This window comes from Diceros bicornis, chromosome X, assembly GCF_020826845.1.
Source record: "Diceros bicornis minor isolate mBicDic1 chromosome X, mDicBic1.mat.cur, whole genome shotgun sequence".
Classification (NCBI taxonomy): domain Eukaryota; kingdom Metazoa; phylum Chordata; class Mammalia; order Perissodactyla; family Rhinocerotidae; genus Diceros; species Diceros bicornis.
Window position 1 is genome coordinate 45,857,289 of NC_080781.1, and position 21,369 is coordinate 45,878,657.

The 21,369-nt window shown below is 39.9% G+C and overlaps 1 protein-coding gene across 3 annotated transcripts in view; it reads left to right on the forward strand.

The window, feature by feature from the left end:
• Positions 1 to 2,010: 2,010 nt before the first annotated feature.
• Positions 2,011 to 21,369, forward strand: part of FAM120C (family with sequence similarity 120 member C) — a 105,201-nt gene continuing 85,842 nt past the window's right edge. For 2 of the 3 annotated variants that reach the window (XM_058535916.1, XM_058535918.1), the window contains exon 1: positions 2,012 to 3,202. In XM_058535916.1, the coding sequence (XP_058391899.1) occupies positions 2,510 to 3,202 (693 nt within the window). In that variant the 5' untranslated portion in view covers positions 2,012 to 2,509. Of the gene's footprint in view, positions 3,203 to 11,385; positions 14,302 to 21,369 lie in introns of those variants that run through there. The other variant, XM_058535917.1, reaches the window with a different exon arrangement.

Consider the following 21,369-nt stretch of genomic DNA (forward strand, 5'->3'; position numbering starts at 1 on the left):
GGCTGTGAAGCCTCTTTTCTGATCTGCTCTGGGAATGTTACACTTGCCCTCTCTTCCTTGCATTTCAGCTGAATGCATTTACAGAGGGAGACATCACATTTGCGGGAGTTGGAGAACAAGAAATACTATGGAGGCTTATACAGATAACCTCATTCCAACTGCCTAGATGCCAGTTTCCTAATCAGTGAAACATTTGAAGTGAAAGAGTCCTACTGCTATAAGTCAGCAAAGCCCATGAATATCTGACCCTCAGCAATTGCAGACCTCTTGATACAGGCAGAAGGGCTGCTCTGTTTTGAGTCTCAAAAGCAATAAGCAACTGCTTCACTGCCAAATAACATAGAATGCCAACTTCCCATTAACTGACGTGGGAGATCTCCAATCTCTGCCAGTTCCATATTTTAGGGTCTGTAATTTGCCACACTCCATTTCTGGTACCAGTTCTTGAATTAATACTTTTTGGTCATAAGTAGTTTCTAACCCAACTCTATCTTAAGCAAAAATAGTAATAATATGGATATGGGGTTGCCTCAGAGAAACCAAGGACAAGAATGCCTCAGGAATGATCTAGAACCTGGGACTTAAACACAATGAAGACTCCTTATCTCTCATCTCTGCTCTGAGAGTCTGCATTTTTCTTCTCGTTCTGCAGACTAGCATCTTTTACTTCTGTCCCTGTGGTTGGAAAATTGACTGCTGATAGCTTCCAAGTTTTACACTTAAGACAAAAACTGATCTCTCTTCTCCAATTCCAAATTTCTAAAGAATGAGATTCTGATCAACCCAGCTTGGATTAGTTGTCCACCTTTCACCCAATCAGCTATGGTTATAGAAACCTGACAGTTTTTGCTGGAACTCTGTGAATGGGGGGAGGGTCAGTTCCTAGAAAAGGAGGGCTGAGCAGACAATGTGATAGGTGTCCATTATACTAGAAAACCTCTATTCTTTCCATCCTTCATCCCTTCAAGCCACTGCTCTCTCCTTTCACTGCTTGTTTTCAAAAGAGTTACCTATGTGCACTGCTTCACCATCTACTTATTCTTTGCCAATCTGTCTTGTTCTATCGCCACTATTCTTCTAAGATAAATTCCTTTATGGAGCTTGAAGCTTTTTCAGCTTTTGCGTCCTAATAGACTGTTCTCGGTCTTCATTCATGTTGCCTACTCTTGGGTTCTGCACTTCTGCATTCGAACTCTGCCTGCTATTATCTCCCACCTTCCATTAAGTTCCAAGCCAGATCTGCCTACTACTCACTGTTACAGAACAGAACAGATCTTGTTTTCTGCCCTCCCCCTCCTGAAAGAGTGGGCCCTAAAAGCCAGTCAGAAGACAGGTACTACATCAGAATCAACTGAGGAGCACGTTGAAAATACATTTTTCAAAGGATTATGATTCTGTACGTCTGGAATTGGAGTCCTTGGGGTTATTTTGTGACAGCTCCCTGACAGATTGATTCACAATGAGGTTTGGAAACAAAGTCCTAACCACAGGATACTGTAGCAGTGAGTACCAGAAAAGTACAACTTGTAGTTTAATTTGTGTTGGTGCTTATCTCCCTGACCAAAGAGATCCTGAGGATAAGGGATACTCAATTTCACTTTGTCTCTTCACTGCCTTGGGCAAATAAATAAGTTTCACTATTCATAAACTGGAGCCAGCAACTCTTCTTCAAAAAATTACTGTAGCTAAAAGTTAAATGGATTGCTACAGAAATGTTGGTGGTTATTTTTTTTACTTTTCATATGTAAAAGTTCACTTCACTTTCTCATTAATTAAAAACTACAGACATTATTTTTTCCCGTGAAAGAAAAATTCTCACTTCTGGAGAATTTTAGCATACTTTAGGTGAATTCAATTAATCCGTTGCTACTTCCTTTCCCATGATGCATCACTCCTTCCCCCCAAACTCCTCTTCCTCGGAAAAGCAGTAAATAGCCTGAGCAACTCGGTGGATGCAAGGAGTTCGAGTGCAAATCCTAAACACATATCAGCACCCCCTGCCACTTGTGTCCCTGTGAGCGCAAGGGCTGACAGGGGTGGTAATCTTGTTCCACGACCGTATCCTGAGACTGTAGAGAAGACAACAATTCCCAGGATGCCTCTCCGCCCCGCCCCGCTCCCCCTCCTCCAGCTAGAGCGCGTGTACCACAGAGAAGACGAGGCAACATGGCTCCCGGAGGTGGAAGTAAGAGGTTTCGCCCCTTTTGAAGCGGTGAAGAGCAGCCGGAGAGGGGAAAAAAAGAGAAGTGACTAGAGCCCATCATTGTTTTTAACCTCCCAACCTCTCCAGAGTGCGGTCGGCCTCACCCCTCCTCCCCACCCAAATCCAATCTATGGTTTCCTCCCCACCCAGGCCTCATTCCCTCGCTCGCTCACCCCTCCCCTCGGGAATCGTTTTCCCGCCCCCTCGCCCCCCGCGGAGTGCGCACGCGCCCGCCCCCAGCTTCGCGCCCAGATCGCCGCCTAGCCTGCTGGCGCAGCCGCCGTCTCGTCTGCCCGCCGACGAAGCATGGGCGTCCAGGGCTTCCAAGAGTTCCTTGAGAAGCGCTGTCCCGGGGCCGTGGTGCCCGTGGACCTCCTCAAACTCGCGCGCACGGTCTCACGCCAGCAGCAGCAGCATCAGCATCGCCAGCTGCCACCTATGGCAGCCCTAGCGCCCGGGGCTCCACGCGCCGCCAGGGGCTCCGCGCCTCTGCAACCGCCACTCCCGCCCGCTGCCTTGGGTGCCTACTCCGGGGGCGCGGGGCCGACTCGGCACCATCACCCCGCTCACCACTTCCACCACCACGGGCCGGCGCACTCCGGGCTGCACCCGCCGCCGCTGCCGCCGCCCCCTCCGCTGCCCGGGGCCCGGGTGCTGGTGGACGCGGGCTCGGCGCTGCCGCGGCTTTATGGCGGCTACCAGACGGATTGGGTGTGTGGCGGCCAATGGAACGCCATGCTGGGCTACTTGTCAGCGCTGTGCCAGGCTTGTGCCTATCCCGGCGGCGACGGCCTGGAGCTGGTGGTCATGTTCCCCGGGGGCCTGGGCAAGGACCGGCTGGCCGAGTGGGGCCGTCGGTGCCAGGCCGAGCGGCAGACAGCGCAACTGATCGTGGGACACGTGGGCAACAAGGGCACCCCTCCTCCACGGGCCTGGTTCCTGCCACCGGCCTGCCTGAGCCACTGCGTGAGGCTAGCACTCATCCGCTTCCGGGTCAAGGTGAGGGAGGGGCCGGATCTTAAATAATACGCCCCACACCTATTCCCTCCCAACTAAACACCTAACACCCACCCACTTACCTGCCTCCCATCTACACATTCGCCGCCCGATCAGCTAACCCACTTGCCTAACTACCCTCGATCATTTTATCCATCTACCCACCCCTTCATACCACCCCTTACCAATTTGTTCTCCAACATAACCACATCTCTACCCATGTCATCCCGATAACTCCCTTTACCTTCATTTATCCAACTGGCCTATCTCTAGGTTTTAGCAGCATTTCTTTTGTAGCCCCGTTTTTCTCCTGCTGCCTTCTGCCTCAAGGTGAAATGCCTCTTTCCAGTTTTTTCCAGTTGGCATCTCTCTTTTATGTATCTCTTTCCAACCTTGCAGCAAATCAATTAAACAAATGCTAATTGAACACCTTTCTCCTACAACTTTTTTTCTCATTTTGACCCAGTGCTTCTTTTTTACCCATCTGTCCGTTCAGCCTTTTTCATTTCAACATGCTTCTACCTCCTCCTGCCTTAGCCTAAACAAACAAACCAAAAAACCCACTGGCCTCAGTCACTGTTCAACAAGTATTAATCCACTGAGAGTAGGGGGTTTAAAAGACGTGGGAGACACGGTTCCTATCCTTGGAAAATCAAATATATACACATGAAACATTTATTTAATGGTATAAAATGTGAATGTGATTATGCTTTATGGTGCAGATTGTAAGTACAGTACGTGTTTTGTGTGTGTGTGTAGCGGGGACATCTGTGGGCTAAAATGGTCAAGGGAGCCTTCCTTGGAGAAGTTGGACCTCACTTAGGTCTTCAAGGATGGGTTGGATTTGAATGGGTTACAGGTTTGGGAAGAGACTGCTTTTAAGTGGGGGAAAGAAAATGAGCAGAAGCAGAAAGGAATATCAAGAGTGTGAGGCCCCATGGGCAATTAAGTCCAAGCTCTGCATGTAGTTGGTCACTGCATATGGGGCCTGGAGAACAGCTTGGCAGCATCCCCAGTTCTTGGCACCACTGCTATTGCTCTGTTGCTTTCCCATACTCTTAGGTTTCAAACTCCTACGTGTAGGGAATAGCAAGGCTTGAGAAGCAAAGGAGGTGGGCAGGAAGAAGAAGAAGAAGAAAAGTAGTACAGGGTTGGGTAGGACGAAACCTCAAACCCATCTCCCAGCCAAGGCTGTTGGGGATGTGCTCACAGTGAGAAGACAGGACAGGGAACTGTCGGAATCATAAACTAAAGAAATGGTGTTGGAGGGAGTAATGAGGAGGAAAAACTCAGCTGAGAGACTGAAAGACCTGCATAGAGAAGCTTGCAGTGGTCATAGAACTTATGGCTAGAGTTCAGTCATGTTAGACTCCTTGTACTGGTATCAAATCTGTGCCTAAGCTGGGTAGATTATAGCTGTTTTTAATAATAAAAAAAGTCCAATCATGAGCTATCTCAAACATACAAAGTAGAAAAAAATGTATAACGGACACTCATTTGCTTGCCTTCCTGACTGAACATTTTTCAGTAGATTCTTTATTCACGGCCATTCTTTCCATTTTGTTTTCACTGCTACCACTCAAGCTTTAAGGACTTTTTACTTCATTGTCGTTATTAACCTCCTTCTGGCAACAGTGGCTAACATGGATGGATGCTTGCTATGTGTCAGGTGCTAATCTATGTGCTTTAACAACAACAACAAAATCTCATTTGATCCTCACAATAACCTGTGAAGCAGTATTATCCCTGTTTTCCAAATGAGGAAACTGAGGCACAGGAGGTTTAGAAACTTAGCCAAAGTCACTTGGCAATAAATGGCAGAGCTGGGATTCTGGGATCTGTGCCCAGGCAATCTGGCTCCAAAGCTCATGCTCTTAACAACGGTGCTCTAAGATGAGTCTTTCTAAGGTGCCAGTGTGATTAGATCATTCCCATACTGGACTAAAATCTTCCCTGGCTCCTGGGTAAAGACAAGTCTGGGTCATTCATTTATATTATCCATTTCTGGAGTGCTTGCTATAGGTTAGGTACTATGCTGGTTGCTGAGGTTTCAGAGGTAGATAAGGGGAATCCCTGCCCTCAAGGAGGTCAGGGTTTAGTAAAAGAGACAGACGGAAAACAAAGTTGCAGATACTGTGAGCTAATTGCAAATGATGAAAAATGTGGCCCCTATAGGGAGCATGGCTAATTCTGGTAATGGTGTGAACGTAGGAGGAGGCTTCTCAGATTGGTGCTGAGCCTTAAAGAGGGCTGGGAAGGATAGTTCTGATAATGGACTAGGGTATGGATACCTAAAATGGCCTGCTGTGAGCTCTGAATAGATTTTGATTGGAGGTTGGCAGGACCTCTGAACACTGAGTATGGGTTTGTGGTTTCCACACTTTTTTGTTCATGCACCCCATTAGTCAAAATTTTTGAGAAGCAACCCTAATGTGGCCTACTGAAATGCTTCATCACACATGGTCTCATTTTTAAAATCCCGGCAGTTCATCAAAAAATTAGGTGGATTGATATGTGATAAAGCAAGGATAGTAGAACTGGTAGAATCTCGGTGGTGGGTATTCACATGTTAACTGTAAAATTATTTCAACTTTACCATATGTTTGAAGTTTTTCGTAATAAAATGTTGGGGAAAAAATTCTCAGCAGTCCTCTTCAGTCCTGAGAACCACCATTTGGGGAATATATAAATCTTATTCCCCATGCTAGATTATAAACAAACTCTTTGATCTTTTTATATTCTCCATAATGTTTTGTATATTTTAGGTGCAGGATACATTTTTTTTTCCTAGATGAATAGATCAGTGATTTCTAAGAGAATGGATTGTAGGAATGACTTAAAAAGTGTGTAGTATGGCTCTTAATATATGTAGTGGATTTAAGACTGGCTCCAAAATTGCATATGTCAAGTATCTGTCAATGTTATCAGTGAATGAAGTTCTCTCTCCTGGTCAGTGATTTTTGTCACTGTTGGAGTGATGGAGAACTTCCTGGTTTATAACACAGACTTGAAAGGTATTGGTTAATAACTGATTGTGGTTTGCCTTTTCAGAGGAGTGTTCCACTATCTTGAAGATAGCAGTTTTTCACTTGGATGATCTGCATGCCTGTCATTTCTTTTGACTGAAATGCTAGTGCTTCAGAACAAAATCCACTACTGTATTTCTCTTCCCCTTGGTTTTCTTCTTCAGACAAGGCCACAGATGGGCCTTTGTTCCCAATCTCATTTTCATTTGTGATAGAGAAAATAGAGGTGAAGGGATTAAATAAAAGATAAATTGCTGAGTTTTCTGTTTAGCTTTAGACAACTTAGGACTTCCTATGAAAAGATTCAATGTATATTATTGGGATGAATTATGTCATTTGGTTGGTTTCATTTGTATGTTTTGCACACCTTTGTAAGTGATAATCGCCAATAGCAGAAAAATTAACTAAACCCACAAACTGCTAGCCTGATCTCTTCCTAAGGGTCTCAGAAGTAGAGCAATCTAAATCAGTTTTAGAATGTGGTTTGGGAGATGATGTGGGGTGGTTAAGGGGATGAATGCTTTGTTTTAATGGTTAATATATATTAGAAAAAAAGATAACACATCAAACCCACCATTTCACAGCTATAATTCTATAGAATGGGGCCAATTAAAGAAAAGTGAATTGATTTAAAGAAAATTATTAAGTTGCAGTACTTGAATGTGGCAGAAATCATGTTGGTGGTACATGAATGACAAAGTGTGAGAAGTCTGACCAAGAGCTGATGTCATTTTGTGCTTTCGTTCTCTAGAATATAGTGTAGCAGTGGCTGCTATGCCTCCTGATTATTTACTTATCCTCAGTCATAGACACATTGTGACAAGTCAATGACTCTTCTAGGTGCTCTAGTGGTAGGAAAAATTATGACAATAGTAATCATTACTACTTCTTGAGCACCAAGTTGTATATAAAGTTAAATATCTCGTTTAATCCTCACAAGCTTGCAAGAATGCACAGTATTCTTCCCATTTAACAGATGAATAACTGAGGTGCGAAGAGGTGAAATGATTTTTCTTTGTTCTGGACACTAGTAAGTGATGGATAAAAATTCTTGTTCTGGGTCTGTATTGCTCAAAGTCTCTTTCCACAATTCCACCAACACTCTTTCCTTCTTTTTGTACATTCTTCTGTAAGATTATATACTTTTATTGGCCAGATAATATGCCTGGATACATGAAAAACAATAATAAGTAGATTTATTGAGCAATTAGTTTATACCAGCATTGCTAAATGTATAATACTGCCAGGACAAGGCAAATGTGTAAGCTAAGTGCCAAGTAAGCGAGTCATATAGTAATGTTACAGGAATTCAAAAGTAGCAGTCTCTTTATTTTCTGCATTTTCAGTCTCTCCCTCTCTGGTTTCTTTCACTCACAGCATAAACAAATAATCTTTAAAAAACAAACACTTCCCGTTTACTCTGTAATTCCCTTAAGCCATTATCCTTATCCCCATTCTTCTCTTTTATCCATTATTCTTGAAAAAAGACTGTATTGATTCCCATTCCCTAGCCTATTGCTGCTTTATATCTGATGTTACCATTTTGAAGCTGCCACATCCATTTCCATCCTTACCCTGTCTTGGTCCTCTTTGAGCTAATTGACACTATTGAACCATCCTTTCCTTGAATTTATTTCCTTGGATTCCATAATGCTGCTCACTTCTGATTCTCCTTCTAAGTCTCTAGTTTTTTTCTCCTTTCCTAAGTTATTCCTCCTGTGCCTACTTCCTTAAGCATTGGTACTCTCAAGGCTTCTGTCCTAGTCATATTTTTCTACATTCATTTCCTAAGCAATCTCATCCATTATTATGGCTTTAAATATTAACTGTATTCTGATGAGTCCTAAAGCTCTTTCTGTACCCCGACCTCTCTCATGAGGTTTTGACACATCTCTTCAACTCTCTAGTACTTGATGTCTTATAGGTCACTTAAACTAAAAAATATCCAAGATGGAACTAATTATTTTTCCCCCAAACTTGTTCTACTTCCAATATTCTCTTTTTCTATGAATGTTGTCTTTCATCCATTTCAAGCCAGAAACTGTGGAGTCTTCAATTCTTAACTCTCCTGTTGCTTCCCATATCCACTTGATCATCAAATCCTATCACGCTGCCTCAAAAATGTTTCCTGAGTGCAGCCACTTCCACCTCCGTTGCCTTAGTTCAGGCCATCATCATTTCTTATCTGAACCATGAAAACAGCCTCAACTTGTTCCTTTACCACTCTCTTCCATCTTCCACATTGCTGTCAGTGATACCATCCTGAAAACCAAAGCTGACTTTGTTGTGTGTCCAAAGATACACACTGTCTACTTTTTGCCTACCCTACCAAGTCCAGACTTCTCCTCATGGCAGACAGTGTCTTTCACAGTCTGATACCAAAGTCTCTCTAGCCTTACTTGGTGCTTACCTGTGTCCACACCTGTTCCAGCCGTTGAAATGACCAGACCATTCTGAACTTTTTTAGTTTTCTAGACATACTATGTCCTGTCACATAGTGCTTTTCTTATGTTACTCTCACCTTTGCATAGCACATTTCTACTTAACTCTTGCTCAGAAGTTATCACTATGAAGTCTTTCCCAGCCAAGGTGAAGGACACCTTCCTTTGTGCTACCAGAGTGCTCTTTTCTTACCTCTCATATTTTTTCTGTCTCATAGTATTTTCATATCACATTGTAATTTTCTTTTTTTCCCCATGCTGTACATTATATCTCCAGAACTTATTTATCTTATACCTGGAAGTTTATATATAATTCTCTTTTAATTGAGTTCCAAGAGGGCAGGGATTTGCTCTAGGGCTTGACACAGTATATACAATAATGGTTGTTGAAAGAGAGAGAGATATTGGTTGATTGACTGACTGACTGTAGAGGGCTTTAAAGGTCAGATAAGAACTTAGAACCACTCGTTTATAATGTTGTATGTTAATTCCATGTAAATCAACTCAGATGCCAAATGGAATTGCCAGACTCCTGTTAAGTAAAAGTAAGTTTTGTAGCTGCTTAGCAGTGCATTTATAGAGTAAATTCCCCCTTGGTAGTGGTAATGATAGCTACCACATGGGCTGGGTACCTTACATAGATTCATTATGTCATTTAATCTTCACAACCACCCTTCAGGATATGTATTAATCTCCATTTTTTTATAGCTAAAATAAAAACAGGTTCAGCATAGTCACTGGCCCAAGGTTGCACTGGTAGAACATGGTTGGGCCAAGATATGAATCTAAGCATATTTGACACCAAAATCCCTCATCTTTAATATATCTCAAAACAGTATAGTTGCATTTTTTATAGTTGCATTTTAATAACTTTTTCCAGAACACTTTTTTCTTATATTTAGTTTGTGTAGCATAATGGCTAAGAGCACAGACCTTGGAGCCAGGCTTCCTGGGTTTAAATCCTTGTTCTTCTACCTATTAGTTATATAAACTTGGGTAAGCTAACCTCTCTGTGCCTCAGTTTTCTCATCTGGAAGATAAAGATAGTAATATTACCTACATCATAGACTTTGTTGTGAGTGTTAAGTGATTTAATATAAGTAAAGTGCTTAGAACATTATATGGCACATAGTAAATGCCATATAATGCCAGCTACTATTACTTGGACCAGAATACCTTGTGTACCAAGTAGGTTGGACCTTGCGCTCTCGTGCTTTAAGCTTAGCATGGCATGGTATGCAGGGTCCTTACCATTCTCTGGCCTCATTTCACCCTATTCTAATTATCAGGACAATTAATGCTTTTCAGTTAAATTAACATTTTTTGAATACCTACTCTGTGCCAGATCCTGTGCTAACTACTATGAACAATGGAATTCATTCATTCAACAAATATTTATTAGGCTCCTACTGTGCACCAGGCACAGGTCAAGATTGTGAGGATAAAGCAGTGAACAAAACAGATTTTTGACCTCATGTTTATGTTCTAGTGGGGAGGACAGACAATAAACAAGATAAGAAGACAAAACATATAGTATTTTAGGTGGTATAGTTGGTATAGCAAGTGCTGTGGAGAAGAATGAAGTAGGGAAGTGAGATGAGGGATTGTTGAGGTCAGGGGGGTACTCTACCCCTGTAGGAGCTCATAGCCTAGTAGGGGAGACAAGTAAGAAAATACTAATAGTATGAGCCCCAAGGGTCATTTCTCTGGCCCTGGTCATAGGCCCAAGGATATAGTCAGTGGAGATGGCAAAACCAGGATTTGCATACCAGACACGAAAACCCTTGCCCTTTCATCTATACCAAATGGCAAGGATGGAAAACTGGCAGCCCATAGGCCCACACATTTTTTTTTTTAGGAATTTCATTGAGGGCCGGCACGGTGGCATAGCGGTTAAGTGTGCACGCTCCGCTTTGGCGGCCCGGGTGCTCAGGATCGGATCTGGGCGCGGACTGGCACAACGCTTGTCAAGCCATGCTGTGGCGGCATCCCATATAAAGTAGAGGAAGATGGGCACGTATGTTAGCACAAGGTCAGTCTTCCTCAGCAAAAAGAGGAGGATTGGCATCGGATGTTTGCTCTGGGCTAGTCTTCCTCACAAAAAAAAAAAAAATTTCATTGATTTTTACTGGTCAGTAGTGTTCATCAGAATCTGAAGTCAAATAATGGGTTTGGACTGAATATTAAGGCATCATCCAGTCGAATGATTTCTCATTTCTCTCTATCATTAAACTTGCATTATATGAACACATTTCTTGTTTAACAAATATGATTTGTTGCCAACATTTTAAAAATTGTGAAATATTACAAAACAGTCTGAATTTGCAACCACTCTTAAAATATCAGATCTGGCAACACTGGTTGCCCCCTTTTGCTGAGCCACATGGTCTTCATTTATTGGAGTCTCTACCACTCCATGGTGTCTCCCTGACACAGTGACCAAGTGCCACTTGCCTTTCATGATAGCCATCTTCTAAAATGGCTCCCAGGGGTTCCCACCTCCTGCTATTCACACTCTAAATAAGAGACTAAATAAATCTTCCCCCACCCCGTGTGTGGGCTGGACCTAGTGACTTGCTTCTAATGAACAGACTACAACAAAAATAATGAGATGTTACTTCCAAGGTTAGGTTATAAAAAACTGTGACTTCCGTCTTGTTTGCATGCTCTCGGCGCTCGCTCTCGTGCTCGCTCTTCTTGCTTGATCACTCTGATGAAGCAAGCTGCCATGTTGTGAGCTGCCCTATGGAGAGGCCCACATGACAAGGAACCTGAGGGTGGCCTCCGACCAACAGCCAGTGAGAAACTGAGGCCCTCATTCCAACAACCCGCAAGGAACTGAATCCTGTCAACAGCCACGTGAGTGAGCTTGGAAGCGGATCCTTCCCCAGGGGAGCCTTGAGATGACTACAGCCCCAGCTGACACCTTGATTGCAGCCTGTGAGAGACCCTGAACCAGAGGACCCAGTTAAGCCACACGCACAGATACTATGCGATAAAAAATGTTTTTTTAAGCTGATAAGCTTTTGGGGTAATTTGTTACACAGGAACAGATAACTAAAACACCATTGATTGTTGTGCTTGTACTTTTTGATAGTAGTTTTGATGAACATGAAATATTTATTGTACCTACATCTATGAAAATTGAAAAAAAAGATCATCTATACAAGAATGTCATATATTGAAAGGAAAATCAGAGTCTGTTTCTTGGTGGAAGTGATGAGTATTCCTCTATATCTAAATAAAATGTATCTTTTGAAAGGCTACAATTTAATACACTTTAAAAATAAACAATTTTAAGAAATATGACCAGTATACAAAAATGATGAGTGCTGAAACAAAAAAACTTTTAAAAGGGCTTGGAATTTCAATAGGCTATGTTTTGAATACAGACAAAATAAGTGATACTGCCATGAAATGCAGTTATGTATTAAATGGAAAAATGCCAGGGCTTGAAAGCCTATTGTAGGTACTACAGACACTCTTGAGTTACACTGGTTTGTCCTAACAATTTTTCGACTTTACGATGGTGCGAAATCGATACACATGCAATAGAAACCGTACTTTGAATTTTGATCTTTTCCCAGCTCGCGATATGTGGTACGATCCTCTCTTGCGATGCTGGGCAGCAGCAGTGAGCTGCAGCTCCCAGTCAGCCACGAGATCATGAGAGTAAGCAACTGATACACTTACAACCACTGTGTATCCATACAACCATTCTGTTTTTCAGTACTTTTGCTTTCAGTATTCAATAAATTATGTGAGATATTCAACCCTTTATTATAAAGTAGGCTTTGTGTTAGATGATTTTGCCCAACCGTAGGTTAATGTAAGTGTTCTAAGCATGTTTAAGGTAGGCTAGGCTAAGCTATGATGTTCGGTAGGCTAGGTGTATTAAATGCATTTTCGACTTATGATATTTTCAACTTAACGATGGGTTTATTGGAACATAACTGATAGTCGAAGAAGATCTGTAGTTTAAGAAAAGAGCATCGAGTGTGGTAGAAATTACGCCACAGGCATTTGCAAAGGTAGGAAATACTATTGCTCAGGATGTTAAAGATTGGTGGCTGAAGATTTTTAGGACAAATTGGGTCAAGAAGTTAAATTTCTGAAGTTTTAGATTGCAGCTGGTTGCAACAGATATAGACACTATCCATATAACTATACATTTAAATGTGTGCCTAGTCACTAGTTCTCAAAGTATGGTCCCTGACCAACAACACTGTACTACCTGGAAACCTGTTAGAAATGCAAATTCTCAGGCCCTAGCCCAGACCTACTGAATCAGAAACTGGAGATGAGGCTTGTCAGTCTGTTTTAACAATCCCTCCAGCTGATTCTGTTACACTGTAAAGTTTGAGAACCACTACACCTACATATGATTCATGTGTTAAGAGTTTGATGCAGTCTCACTCTTTTGGACTTGGAGCCCGTGACAGGTACATCCAGAAACACCTAGATTTGTGCATTGAGGAATGTCTTGAAATTTTTCGTATAGATTGGTCAAAATTAGTGAATATGACTACAGATGGTGCTTCTACAATAGGACTGTTGGACTTAGGAAACTTCAATTTGAAGCAGAAACACTTTACAAGGACTTAAAGCTATTTATTGTATCACTCCTTAGGATTCACTTTTGTGCAAAAGTTCAAAATGAACCATGTCAGGAGCTAATAATTAACATTGTGGTTTGTACAAAACACAGTTGAATACTTTGCTTTGTGAATTATTAGATGTATGTTATGGAAATCTGCCCTCATATGGAAATTGATTGTCCTAGTTGAAGCATGATACTGAAGATACTGGAAAAAATGACTTATTTGGCATCCAAAAGGCATTCAGAGCACCAGCAAAGTGAAATAAAATATTTGACCTGTTTGGTTGATATTACAACTCATCTAGAGACTTTGAATAAAAGAAGGTTGTTCAGATATACCTTCACAAATGTATGGTTGTATTTGCTTGTTCCTAGCAAAATTAAGCCTTTGGGAAACGCATTTGGCAGGAGATAAACTGGCTGACTTTCCTTTGCTGAAATTGCTTTCCAAGAAATGAAAGTAATGGCCTGAATTACATTCCCAAAATTGTGGTGTTGTCTGTCGAATTCCAGAAAAGGTTCTCTGACATTATATTTTATGAAAATGAACTAATGTTATTCAGTTAGACTTTCTCAATTAATGTTCATGGTGTGAAAGAAGAGCTACAACGGAGATATTGAATTACTGTGCTATAGTACTGAAAATGAAGCATGATGTCATTGAAATACCAGAATTCTACAAATATCTTGGGAGTAGTTACCCTAAATATAAAAAACACTGCAAAACGTCTATCTGTGTTTGCAAATGCCTACATTTCTAAACAGCTGTTTTCCATTATGAGATAGGATAAAATTAATCATTTCCAGTAAAAGGATTCAAGGCTAAATTCTTTACTGCAAGTTGTAACACAAAAATATAAGACCTAACATTGACCTCTTGGTACATAAGAAAGGCATCAGACCTCCTGTTCTAAGTCAAAGGAGAATAAATCACACACAAAAATGTAATAATGATTAAATTTTTCTGTTTTTTAACTTGTGTTTTTAATTTTGAGATTGAAATATAAACTCCAGTATTTTGCATGTTTATATCATTAACACCAACAGCATAGTTTAGTTAAAAAAATTTACATTTCTGGTAGTTGATTTTCTTATCTCAGCCCCCTTCATTCATTTATGTTAGCTGCCCAGCCCCTGGCTCTAGTATTCTTAGAAATTTCTCACCATCATTGTCCTCTCTGCAGTTCCTGTCTTCCTTCCCGAGGTAACCCAAAAGCTCTCTTTGACTCTTGTTTTTCCTCTTATTCCTAAGGATACCTTTCATTAGGCCTTCTGATTTTTTAATTGTGAAGATTTGCTTTGGGCAGAACAAAGTGCCTATTCTGCTATCTACTTCTCTCAAATGATTTCTGAGGACCTGCAGAGAGTAGTACATACCATAGGCTTTCTCTCTGCAGAATAAACAGTCTATGATTTATTTCATAACCACTTTTTTAGAGCTTGTGTGCCAGGTATTTTATAGAAATAATTTCTAAGTTTTATACTTAGGTAGGACTTAGCAAAATCTCTATTTTATACATGAAGAAGCTGAGTGACTTGCCCAAGACTTGCCCCATCACTTGAATTTGAGTGTAGGTCCACTGGATGCCAAAGTTCCTGCTTAATTGCCTGACTATAAAAGTTATTCTCAAAGTAGAGGCTCCAGTCCCCAGATGAGCCACAACAGATTTTTAAAAATCTAAGTTTTTCCTTTCATTCTTACATGTGACAGGGAGTTTCACCTACATAAATGGGCTGGGCTCCTGGCAGCCTAAGAGCAATTAAGGGTACTAAAATTGGGTATTCACAAAATTAAAATTAGCACCTTAGTAGCCTTTACTGAACACTGTTTCAGTGTTCTACTATCTCTAGCTTGACTGTGGTATTTTTTTTTGATAATTTTATTTATTCATTTATTTTTTCCCCCAAAGCCCCAGTAGATAGTTGTATGCCATAGCTGCACATCCTTCTAGTTGCTGTATGTGGGACGTGGCCTCAGCATGGCCGGAGAAGCGGTGCATCAGTGTGCGCCCGGGATCCGAACCCAGGCCGCCCAGCAGCGGAGCACGCGCCCTTAACCGCTAAGCCACGGGACCGGCCCCTTGACTGTGGTATTTAATGGCAGAGACTCTACCATACATGTGTATGTAGATAATTGAAATTCCTGCAGTTGGGAGGGAAGGTCACTTTGTCAATGTTGCCTTAAATTGGCTATGGTTTTCAATTGCTGCTATTCTTACTTTTTAATTCTACGTTATTCTTTAGCTTCATGGTTATCTAATTTGTCTCTTAATGGTTGTTGAACTCCACAATATAGTGATGCAAATTTGCATCAACAGTTTTGGTCTATAATTTTTCAGTAGTTAGACTTCAAGACACATAGGCCTTGCAATTGAAGTATAAACCATATTTATATTGCTAAAGCAGACTTATACATAATCCACCCCTCCCCTTGACTTTTCTTATAAGGTATGCTTTCTTGTCATCTCTGATTTCTTTTTGCTTTAGAATTGAGAACAGGTGGAGAAGGTGGACCACAGAGCCCAGCCTGAATCAGACACCAGTTTGGTGTATTTAACATGGTAGATGGGAGTAAGGCTAGTATCCCAGCAGAATTTGGGATGAGCTGGAGGAAGTCAAGTATTTCAGAGGTCAGAAAGCAGTATTGCCTCTGGGTTAAGCTCTTTCTATGGTCCAGACAGGATTCTAGAGACCCAGAGGGGTGTAATATAATCATTGCAACTAACGGGCTCACGATGTAGTTATTCTTTATGGCCCTGTGCTTTATTGTATTACTTTATGAATTGATCTGCAGTTAGTGTCTGCTCAGTTTTCCAGTTGTCTTTATTTGAGAAACAACATATTTGATGGAAAGAGCATTATTTTGAAGTCAAACCTAACTGGGTTCAAATCCAAGTTCTGCCATATTGCTAGCTATGTGATTTGGGGCAAGTTACTTCAATTTTTCTGTTAAAAAAATTGGAGGGAGGAGGGGGATTAATTGTACCCATTTCACAAGGTTAGAAGGATAAATGAGATATGTCTTAAAGTGCTTAGCCCAGTGCCTCTCATGAAATATCACTAGAATGCCAGCTCCTTGAAGACAGGAGTTTTGGGCTCTTGTTCACTGCTGTATCCCCCACACCTAGTTTAGTGCCTGGCATGTATCAGTGCCTGGCTCAATAAATATTGGTTGAAAGTCAAAATGGTTCATAGGTTCCTTACTCTGTGCGAATGTTCTATACACTGGATATACAGCAATGAACAAAACAGACCAAGAAATCCTAGCCTTCTTGGGAGTTTGCCTTCTAGTGATAAATACCTCTAGTTGTTTTTAATAGCAAATTTTCTTCAATAAAATATTCCTGAAAGAGCCAAAGTATAAAAATAGGTAAAATGGAGAATATGAGCTCAGATTGAAAAGAAAGTAGGAGCACCTGTCCTGTCTGGTTATTTGGTCCAATTCTGCATCTACCCAAATCCTTGTTTGGGAAGCACAATTTGAAAGCCACTGCTTTAGACTACTTGTGATTAGAAATGAGACATTAAACTTTTCTCAGAGAGCTGTTTTCCCCTGAGTTTTATAAATAGGTGTTGCTTCCTCTAGAAAGCATTACCCTACTGACCGGTTAGGTGCCTTTCCTGTGTTCCCATGGCACCCTGGGCTTATAACTTTTCACATGTATTTTAAGTGTCTTACTCTGTGCTGTCTGCATCCTGGCACTTAGTAGGCCCTCAATTCATATTCATTGGACTGAACAGTGATCCAGCAATTAAAAGCTATAGACAGTTGTTCAGGATCTCAGCTCTTACTTTCTTTAAAGCTCAAATATGTTTCTTTTCTGATTAGTTGTTGGGTATGTTGTTTAATCTCACCTAAATCATTTTAGTTTCCTGGAAAATTGCAGGGTTAAAAACTAAACTGGACCAGTTTGGGCCAGGAACTGGAAGTCATTTTGCTTACAGGTGGTAGCAGTCATAAATGTAGAAATGGAGCCAGGGTGCTCAGCTATTCTGAGGGGCATTGTGGCTGGAAGTCCTTTTCCTTGCCCTGGTCAGGATTTAATTGCCTTCAGTCACTCTAGATTGTATTTTTCTAGGAATAAATTGCCTTGCTGTGTGATCTGACTAGAGAGTACTGTTTATTTAACTTGCCTCATTATGACAATCACCTGGGGTTCTCGGAAGCAACCTAAATGTCCATTGTTGGATGAGTGGATAAAGAAAATGTGGTATATGCAAACAATGGAATATTATTCAGCCTTAAAAAAAAGAAGAAAATCCTGCCTTTTGGGACAACTTGGATGAAACTGGAGGACATTATGCTAAGTGAAATAAGCCAGATGCAAAAGGACAAATACTTCATGATACCACTTACATGAGGAATCTAAAATGGTCAAATTCATGGAAGCAGAGTGTAGAATGCTGGTTACCAGGAGCTGGCAGGAGGGGGAAATGAGGAGATGTTAGTCAAAGGGTACAAAGTTTTGGTTATGCAAGATGAATAAGTCCTAGAGATCTATTGCACAGCATAGTGCCTATAGTTAACAATACTGTATTGTATACTTACAAATTTGCTAAGAGAGTAGATCTTATGTTAAGTGTTCTTATAATAAAGAGGGCAGGAGAAAACTTTTGGAGGTGATGGATATGTTTATGGCATTGCCTGTGGTGATGAGACTTATCTCTAAACTCATCAAGTTATATACATTAATTCCATACAGCTTTTGAATGTCAATCATACCTCAATAAAGTGGTTTAAAAAAATAGGTTCCCAGCCTAGCCCTAGACCTACTGAATCAGACTCTTCAGGGGAGAGGCCTGGAATAGCAATTACCTCCAGGGAATGGGGAGTAAAAGGACTGTTGCTTTTCACTGTACACCCTTCTGTATTGTTTGATTTTTTTTTTTAACCCAGAGTATGTTCTGCTTTTATTCACTTGTAATTTATCTGTTGAATAAGTATTGCAATTCATAGTATAAAAATTCAAAAGGCACAAAAGGATATATGGTAAAAAAACAAAAAATCTCCTTTCCACCCCTGTCCCTAGCCACTAGGTTCTCCTCTCTGGAGGTGACCATTAGTATCAGTTTGTTGTATATTCTTCCAGAGATACTATGCATATAAAAGCAAATATATATAATTATATAAATACATATTATTTATATACCTATTATACACACACAAAAATGTACCTTTTTAAAAACACAAATGGTAGCATACTTTACATAATATTCTGTACTTTGCTTTTATCATTTAATACATCATGCTTATTTTTCCACATGAGTACACAGAATTTTGTCCTTATTTTATGTGGGTCCACCCTATTCCATTGTGTGCATATGTTATAATTTATATGACTAGTCCCTTATTGATGGGCAATTAATTAGGTTGTTTCCAGTTTTCAGCTGTTACAAATAACTCTGCAGTGAATACTTTGTACAATTGCAATACCATTGCTTACACTTAAGCACTTGCGTTATTGTTCCAATTGCCTTATTTATCTAAAAGATAAATCCCTAGAAGCAAAATTCCTGGGTCAAAAGGTATGTGCATTTATAATTTTGAAAGATCTTGCCAAATTACTCTCCCTAGAGATTGTACTGTTTACACGCTTACCTTCAATATTTGCTAGTGCCTGTTTCCCACACCAATACAATATTTGCTAATCTTATAGATAAAATGCCATGTTTCAGTGTTGTTTTAATTTTGACTTTTCTTATCACAAGTGAGTTTAATCAGTTTTTTATGTGCTTAAGATCTATTTGTGTTTCCTTTTTTTGTGAAATGTTCTCTTGGGTTGTTAGGCTTTTTCTTTTTTCACTGTTAGAGAAATTAGCCGTCTGCACTATGAGTTGCAAATTTTTTTGCAGCTTGTCATTTGGCTTTTCAGTTTACTTATATTGGCTTTTCCCAAGTAGACATGTTTGATTTTTGTGTAGTCAAGAGGATTGATCTTTCTCTTTACTGTTCCTGGGTTTTCTCTTATACTTAAACTTTCCCCACTCTGAAATTATTTAAAAAATTCCCCCAGGGTGTCTTCTATTATTTTTATGGTTACCCCAGTTCAAGTGTGAGGTATGGATCCATCTTATTTTTCTCAGATAAATGTCCAGTTATCCTAACACCATTTGATGAATAATCTATATTACCTTTGTAATTTAAAAAATGAGGTATTTTTTTTCCAACAGATAAATGACATTTAAATAAAGGGAAAGGCAACTGCTATAAATTAAGGTACTTAGGAGCTATATCAACCAAATGTAGCATGTGGACCCTATTTGGATCCTGATTTGAAAAAACCAACTATCAAAAGACATTTTTGAGGCAATAGTGAAAAATAGAATGGGGACTGTAAGAAACTTGTTAATTTTGTTGGGTGAAATAATAGTATTGTGTTTGTTACTTTTAAAGTCTTTATTTGTTACAGATAAATAATAAAGTATTTATAGGTGATTTGATATCTGGCATTTGCTTTAAAGTATGCCAGAAATGACCGACAATCATATGAAAAGATGATCAACATCACTAATCATCAGAGAAATGCCAGCGAAAACCACAATGAGATACTACCTCACACCCATTAAGATGGCTACTATAAAAAAGAGAAAGAAAACAAAAATAACAAGTATTGGTAAGATTGTAGAGAAATTGGAACACTTGTACACTGTTAGTGGAAATATAAAATGGTACAACCTCTATGGAAAACAATATAGAAGTTCCTTTAAAAATTAAAAATAGAACTGCCATATGATCCAGAAATTTCTCTTCTAGGTATTTATCCAAAAGAACTGAAAACAGACATATTTGCACACCCATGTTCATAGCAGCACTATTCACAATAGCCAAGAAGTAGAAGCAACTCAAATGTCCATTGACAGATGAATAGATAAAGAATATGTGGTATATACATACAATGGAATATTGTTCAGTCTTAAAAAGGAAGGAAATCCTGTCACCTGCTACAACATAGATGAACCTTGAGGACATTATGTTAAGTGAAATAAGCCAGTCACAAAAAGACAAATATTGTATGATTCCACTTATATGAGGTATCTAAAGTAGTCAAATTCATAGAGACAGAAAGTGGAATGGTGGTTGCCAAGGGCTGGGGGGAGAGGGAAATGGGGAGTTGTTGAATAATGAGTATAGAGTTTCAGATTTGCAAGATGAAAAAGTTCTGGAGATCTGTTTCACAAGAAGGTGAGTATACTTAACAGTACTGAACTGTACACTTAAAAATGGTTAAGATGGTAAATTTTATGTTATGTGGATTTTTATCACAATACAAAAAGTGTGTAAAAAAATGCCAGAAAAAAGGGGGCCAAGGTAGATGAAACAAGAATGACTTAATATTGATAGTAGTTGAAACTGGATAATGATAGCATGGACGTTTATTGTGCTATTCTCTTTACCTTTGTATGTTTAAAATTTTCCATAATAAAAAGTTATTAAAGCAAGAGTTAGGGAGCATGAGCTTTGTGGACAGAGCTGAATTTGAATCTTATCTCCACTTTTCAAAAATTGAGATATAATTTACATACCATAAAATTCACCACTTTAAAGTGTACAATTCAGTGGTATTTAGTCTTTTCACAGAGTTGTGCAACTATCAACACTATCTAATTCCAGAACATTTTTGTTACCCCAAAAGGAAACTCAGTACTCGCTAGCAGTCATTCTCCATTCCCCCTTTCCCCTAGTCCCTGGCAACCACTAATCTATTTTTCCATCTCTATGGATTTTCTAATTCTGGACAATTCATATAAAAGGAATCATACCACATGTGGCCTTTTGTGTTGGCTTCTTGCACTTTATAATGTTTTCAAGGTTCATTCATGTTGTAGCATGAATCACTACTTCATTTCTTTCTATGGCTGAATAATATTCCCTTGTATGGATATACCACATTTTGTTTATCTACTCATTAGTCGATGCACATTTGGGTTGCTTCCACTTTTGACTATTATGAATAATGCTGCTATGAACATTCATGTATAAGTTTTTGTGTGAACATACGTTTTCAATTCTCTTGGGTATATACCTAGTAGTGGAATTGTTGGATTATATAATAACTCTATGTTAACCCTTTGAGGACCTTCCAGACTGTTTTCCAAAGTGGC